Raw genomic sequence first — 7,040 nt, forward strand, 5'->3', positions numbered from 1 at the left:
TCACATTTCTGCTACAATAGCAGGCCTTAAAGAGAATCAATATCTTTCTCATCAAATTATTTGCCTCAACATTTACCTAAACATCTTCTCTCAATACTTTCTCTAATGCCTCGTGACTCTCCTTTGAAAATGCGGTGTTGTTACACCATGTTTTAAAGATTTTTTTCCCTCTTCACTGATGCCCTATTACATGCATAGCTTTTAAAATTAAAGCAGCCATTAACCATCTTAAGTGCTCCAAAATGAATACAGTTTCTGAAAGGCCCTTGTGTTCTACAAGAATACAGCCAGTGAATTTATTTTGTGAATCCCCGATACGGATTTAGACATTCTAAGTGTTGCAGCGAACATTTGATATCATGCAAAGTCCTTCAACCCCTTTCACATAACAGGCATGTAGAAAGAAAAAGCCGTACATCTTAAAGGCAATTTCTCTTTTCCACACCCTCCATTAAAAAAAACATAAAAATGCTCTTGACTGGCTCAAAGGTAGAAGACAGGGTGGTGGTGGAGGATTGTTTTTCAGACTGGAGGCCTGTGACCAGTGCAGTGCCACAAGGATTGTTGCTGGGTCCTCTACTTTTTGTCATTTACATAGATGATTTGGATGCTAACAATACAGGTGCAGTTAGTAAGTTTGCAGATGACACCAAAATTGGAGGTATCGTGGACAGCGAAGAGGGTTATCTCAGATTACAAGAGAATCTTGACCAGATGGGCCAATGGGCTGAGAAGTGGCAGATGGAGTTTAATTCAGATAAATGCAAGGTGCTGCATTTTGGGAAAGCAAATCTTAGCAGGACTTATACACTTAATGGTAAGGTCCTAGTGAGTGTTGCTGAACAACAGACCATGGAGTGCAGGTTCATGGCTCTTTGAAAGTGGAGTCGCAGGTAGATAGGACAGTGAAGGCGGCGTTTAGTATGCTTTCATTTGTCAGAGTGTTGAGTGAAGGGGTTGGGAGGTCATGTTACGGCTGTACAGGACATTACTTACGCCACTGTTGGAATATTGCGTGAAATTCTGGTCTCATTCCTATCAGAAAGATGTTGTGAAACTTGAAAGGGTTCAGAAAAGATTTACAAGGATGTTGCCAGGTTTGGAGGATTTGAGCTATAGGAAGAGGTTGTTTTCCCTGGAGCGGAGGCTGAGGGGTGACCTTATAGAGGTTTACAAAATTATGAGGGGCATGGATAGAATAAATAGGCAAAGTCTTTTCCCTGGGGTCAGGGAATCCAGAACTAGAGGGCATGGGTTTAGGGTGAGAGGGGAAAGATACAAAAGAGACCTAAAGGGCAACTTTTTCACATAGAGGGTGGTATGTGTATGGAATGAGCTGCCAGAGGAAGTGGTGGAGGCTGGTACAATTGCAACATTTAAAAGGCATTTGGATGGGTATATGAATAGGGAGGGTTTGGAGGGATATGAATAGGGAGGGTTTGGAGGGATATGAATAGGGAGGGTTTGGAGGGATATGAATAGGGAGGGTTTGGAGGGATATGAATAGGGAGGGTTTGGAGGGATATGGACTGGGTGCCGGCAGATTGTACTAGATTGGGTTGGGATATCTGGTCGGCATGGACGGGTTGGACCGAAGGGTCTGTTTCCATGCTGCACATCTCTATAACTAAACTGGATGTAACAACTTTACAGTTTATCAACACTTACCTTGCAGGCCAAGTACCAATCATTCTCCTTTGAGGACTTACTCACAGCTTTGTTCCTATAAACCTCTACACGGTACTGTCGGACCAACAGAAGATCCCTGACCACAGATTCAAAGTTCATTTTACTCAACACAACACTTTCAATCTTATTGTTTCCTAGGAAAAAAAAAAGAGGAAAACAATTATTATTACAAATTTCTCCTGTTTTTCTTCTCATTTTCATCTTCTGATTCTGGCTGAGTGTATTCCACAGCCACCAACAGACATCCAATCATTCAGGGTATAGGTTTGCTCGCTGAGCTGTAGGTTTGATATCCAGACGTTTCATTACCTGGCTAGGTAACATCATCAGTGGCGACCTCCAAGTGAAGCAAAGCTGTTGTCTCCTGCTTTCTATTTATATGTTTGTCCTGGATGGGGTTCCTGGGGTTTGTGGTGATGTCATTTCCTGTTCATTTTCTGAGGGGTTGATAGATGGTATCTAGATCTATGTGTTTGTTTATGGTGTTGTGGTTGGAGTGCCAGGCCCCTAGGAATTCTCTGGCAGGTCTTTGCTAGTAGCACACAAACCCACCAACACTCTCAAACAAAAACTAACAAACTGAAAACATAGAACATAGAAGAATACAGCGCAGTACAGGCCCTTTGGCCCTCGATGTTGCGCCGATCCAAGCCCACCTAACCTATACTAACCCACTATCCTCCATATACCTATCCAATGCCCGCTTAAATGCCCATAAAGAGGGAGAGTCCACCACTGCTACTGGCAGGGCATTCCATGAACTTACGACTCGCTGAGTGAAGAACCTACCCCTAACTTCAGTCCTATATCTACCCCCCCTTAATTTAAAGCTATGCCCCCTTGTAATACCCGACTCCATACGCGGGAAAAGGTTCACACTGTCAACCCTATCTAACCCCCTAATCATCTTGTACACCTCAATCAAGTCACCCCTAAACCTTCTTTTCTCTAATGAAAACAGCCCCAAGTGTCTCAGTCTTTCCTCATACGATCTTCCTTCCATACCAGGCAACATCCTGGTAAACCTCCTCTGCACCCGTTCCAGTGCCTCCACATCCTTCCTATAGTATGGCGACCAAAACTGCACACAATATTCCAGATGCGGCCGCACCAGAGTCTTATACAACTGCATCATGACCTCAGGACTCCGGAACTCAATTCCTCTACCAATAAAAGCCAGTACGCCATATGCCTTCCTCACCGCACTATTTACCTGGGTGGCAACTTTCAGAGATCTGTGTACATGGACACCAAGATCCCTCTGCTCATCCACACTACCAAGTATCCGACCATTAGCCCAGTACCCCATCTTTTTGTTATTCTTCCCAAAGTGAATCACCTCACACTTTGCTACATTGAATTCCATTTGCCACCTTTCTGCCCAGCTCTGCAGCTTCTCTATATCCTGCTGTAACCTGCCACATCCTTCCTCACTGTCAACAACTCCTCCGACTTTCGTATCATCCGCAAACTTGCTCACCCAACCTTCTAACCCCTCTTCCAGGTCATTTATAAAAATGACAAACAGCAATGGTCCCAAAACAGATCCTTGCGGAACACCGCTAGTGACGGCACTCCATGAAGAAACTTTGCCATCAACTACTACCCTCTGTCTTCTTCCATCCAGCCAATTCCTAATCCAAACCTCCAACTCACCCTCAATGCCATATCTCCGTATTTTCTGCAGTAGCCTACCATGGGGAACCTTATCAAACGCCTTACTAAAATCCATATATACCACATCTACCGCTTTCCCCTCATCAACCTCCTTCGTCACCTTTTCAAAGAATTCAATAAGGTTTGTGAGGCACGACCTGCCCTTCACAAAACCATGCTGACTATCCTTGATCACATTATTCCTATCCAGATGTGCATAAATCCTATCCCTTACAATTCTCTCTAAGACCTTGCCCACAACAGAAGTGAGACTCACCGGCCTATAGTTACTAGGGTTATCCCTACTCCCCTTTTTGAACAAGGGAACCACATTTGCTATCCTCCAGTCTTCTGGCACTACTCCTGTAGACAAAGAGGACATAAAAATCAAGGCCAATGGCTCTGCAATCTCCCCCCTTGCTTCCCAGAGAATCCTAGGATAAATGCCATCAGGCCCAGGGGACTTATCTATTTTCACCTTTTCCAGGATTTCCAACACCTCTTCTCTACATACCTCAAAGCCATCCATTCTACTTATTTGTGTCTCAGTATTCACATCGACGACAATGCCCTGTTCCTGAGTAAATACTGAAGAAAAGTATTCATTCAGTGTCTCCCCAATCTCTTCCGCCTCCACACGCAACTTCCCACTACTATCCTTGACTGGACCTATTCCTACCCTAGTCATTCTTTTATTCCTAACATACCTATAGAAAGCCTTAGGGTTTTCCCTAATCCTACCGACTAAGGACCTTTCATGTCCCCTCCTTGCTGCTCTTAGCTCTCTCTTCAGGTCCTTCCTGGCTACCCTATAACTCTCAATCACCCCAATTGAACCTTCACGTCTCATCTTGAGATAGGCCGCCCTCTTCCATTTAACAAGAGATTCCAATTCCTTATTAAACCACGGCTCCCTCGCACGACCCTTTCCTCCCTGCCTGACAAGTACATAATTATCAAGGACACTCAATAGTTGCTCCTTGAACAAGCTCCACAAATCATTTACACTCTTGCCTTGGAGTCTACTTTTCCAAGCCACACATCCTAAGTCATGCCTCACCGCATCATAATTTCCCTGACCCCAGCTATAACTCTTGCCCTGTAGTACACACTTATCCCTCTCCATCACGAGAGTAAAAATCACCGAATTATGGTCACTATCCCCAAAGTGCTCACCTACCTCTAATTCTAACACCTGGCCTGGTTTGTTACCCAGAACCAAATCCAGTATGGCCTCACCTCTTGTTGGCCTGTCTACATATTGTGTCAGGAAACTCTCCTGCACACATTGAACAAACACTGACCCATCTAACAAACTTGAGCTATAGCTTTCCCAATCAATATCAGGAAAGTTAAAGTCCCCCATAACAACCACCCTATCACTGTCACTCATCTCCTGAATCACCTTCCCTATCCTTTCTTCAATGATTCTAGGACTATTAGGAGGCCTGTAAAAGACTCCTAACAGGGTGACCTCACCTTTCCTATTCCTAACCTCAGCCCAAACTACCTCAGATGGCAAGTCCTCATCCATCGTCCTTTCCACCACTGTAATACTATCTTTGACAAGCAATGCCACACCTCCCCCTCTTTTACCCCCACCTCTGACCCTACTAAAACATTTAAATCCAGGAACCTGCAACAGCCAATCCTGTCCCTGTTCTAGCCATGTCTCCGTAATAGCCACAACATCGAAGTCCCAGGTACCAACCCACGCTGCAAGTTCACCTACCTTATTTCGTATACTTCTTGCATTGAAGTATACACACTTCAAGCCACTTTCCTGTTTACAGACACCCTCCTTGGAAATTGATGCCATGTTCCTAACCTCCCTACACTCCAGGCCCTGCACCCTGAAGCTACAATCTGGGTTCCCATGCCCCTGCAGAGTTAGTTTAAACCCCCCCCCAAGAGCACTAGCAAACCTCCCCCCAAGGATACTGGTGCCCTTCAGGTTCAGGTGTAGACCATCCTGTTTATAGAGGTCCCACCGTCCCCAGAAAGAACCCCAGTTATCCAAAAACCGGAATCCCTCCCTCCTGCACCATCCCTGTAGCCACGCATTTAAGCCACGCACTGGAAAAGACCCAGTACATCCCATGGACAAAACCAACATCGTCTACAAAATTCCATGCAAGGACTGCCAGAAACACGACGTAGGACAAACAGGAAGAAAGTTAGCCACCAGGATACACGAACACCAGCTAGCCACAAAAAGACACGACACTTTCTCCCTTGTAGCTCTACACACGGAGGAAAAAAAACACCATTTCACATCTATCCTGGGACAGGCTAAGCAAAGACATGACAGAGAATTCCTAGACGCCTGGCACTCCAACCACAACGCCATAAACAAACACATAGATCTAGATACCATCTATCAACCCCTCAGAAAATGAACAGGAAATGACATCACCACAAACCCCAGGAACCCCATCCAGGACAAATATATAAATAGAAAGCAGGAGACAACAGCTTTGCTTCACTTGGAGGTCACCACTGATGATGTTACCTAGCCAGGTAATGAAACGTCTGGATATCAAACCTACAGCTCAGCGAGCAAACCTACACCCTAAACCTCAACCTGAGCTACAAACCTTGCAAAGCTCCAATCATTCATTCAAGTGGCTATTCTTCACGTATCCTTCGACAAACAACGTGTGCACATATGCTGCAAAGAAAAAGCCTCAGCTGCCACAATTTATCTAAACTTTACAAAAAAAAAATCACAGCTAGTGGACCGGACAAAATATAATTAGGTATTATCAATTTTTTTTGTTCCTCACTATCAGACAGCCCAGAAGAGGCAAATTTCAATTTTCCAACAGTATCACTAACAAGTTATAATCATACACCCTAAGCATTATCATCAGTGCCACCTTTGAAATCATCCCCCATGATGTTTTACGAATTAATGCACCCACATGTATAGGAGGACGCATTTTCCATTCTAAGATTTGAAGGAGAATTGTCTGGAACCCACTGATGAAAAAGTGGTTGAGTCACAACATTTAACAAAATTTACATACTCGCTTGCGTTGTCATTATCCTCCAGATTCAATGTAGCGACCGAGGACACGGCCCACATGAGTTTAATTACAAAAATGTAGGATGATTTTCTGGACTTGCATCTTTCCAAATAAAGCAATTAAAAAAAAACACGACTTAACAGAAACAGAGCGCGGTTAAACATAAAGAGACACGACAGCGACTTAATGCAATAACGAGATTAAGAGAATCTGAGAGATGAGCTGCCCCCGTATACCGTCAGACCGACCTTTTACCTCTGGTTTTACCCCCCTCGGCCCCAGAACCCACCCGATCCCAGAGTCTTGATCACTCCGTTGGTTTTGAACACCTCCCTGGCTGCGAACATCGCGTCCTTCCCATGCACCGTGTAGTAGTCATTACGGTCAAAGACACGAAAAGTGGTGTCCGGTTTCTCGGGCATAGACTTGTAGAAGGCAACGAAGGCACCACCATCCTGCCCGCTGTCCGCTCCGGACAACCTGTCCCGAGGTTGCACCGCCATCTCGCCGAGCTCCGGGGTCACAGGTCAAACACCACAGCGCGGGACAAGAGGGACCGTTACAACAGGCCAACAGTTGCGGCGCGAGAGAACCAGGAGAGGGCGGGGCGGCGTTTCGGCGGCGCGAGAGAAGCAGGAGGGGGCGGGGCGGCGTTTCGGCGGCGCG

The 7,040-nt window shown here is 45.4% G+C and overlaps 1 protein-coding gene across 1 annotated transcript in view; it reads right to left on the reverse strand.

Moving 5' to 3' along the window:
- msh2 (mutS homolog 2 (E. coli)) overlaps positions 1 to 7,030 on the reverse strand; it is a 97,496-nt gene extending 90,466 nt beyond the window's left edge. The window contains exons 1-2 of the mRNA XM_087991259.1: positions 6,664 to 7,030; positions 1,669 to 1,823 (exon numbers count right to left, since the gene is read on the reverse strand). Of these exons, the coding sequence (XP_087847385.1) occupies positions 1,669 to 1,823; positions 6,664 to 6,877 (369 nt within the window). The 5' untranslated portion in view covers positions 6,878 to 7,030. The remainder of the gene's footprint in view (positions 1 to 1,668; positions 1,824 to 6,663) is intronic.
- Between the last annotated feature and the right edge of the window lie 10 nt (positions 7,031 to 7,040).

This window comes from Chiloscyllium plagiosum, unplaced genomic scaffold (genome assembly GCF_037043375.1).
Source record: "Chiloscyllium plagiosum isolate Xiang-an unplaced genomic scaffold, Cpla_swu_hap1 HiC_scaffold_10, whole genome shotgun sequence".
NCBI lineage: Eukaryota > Metazoa > Chordata > Chondrichthyes > Orectolobiformes > Hemiscylliidae > Chiloscyllium > Chiloscyllium plagiosum.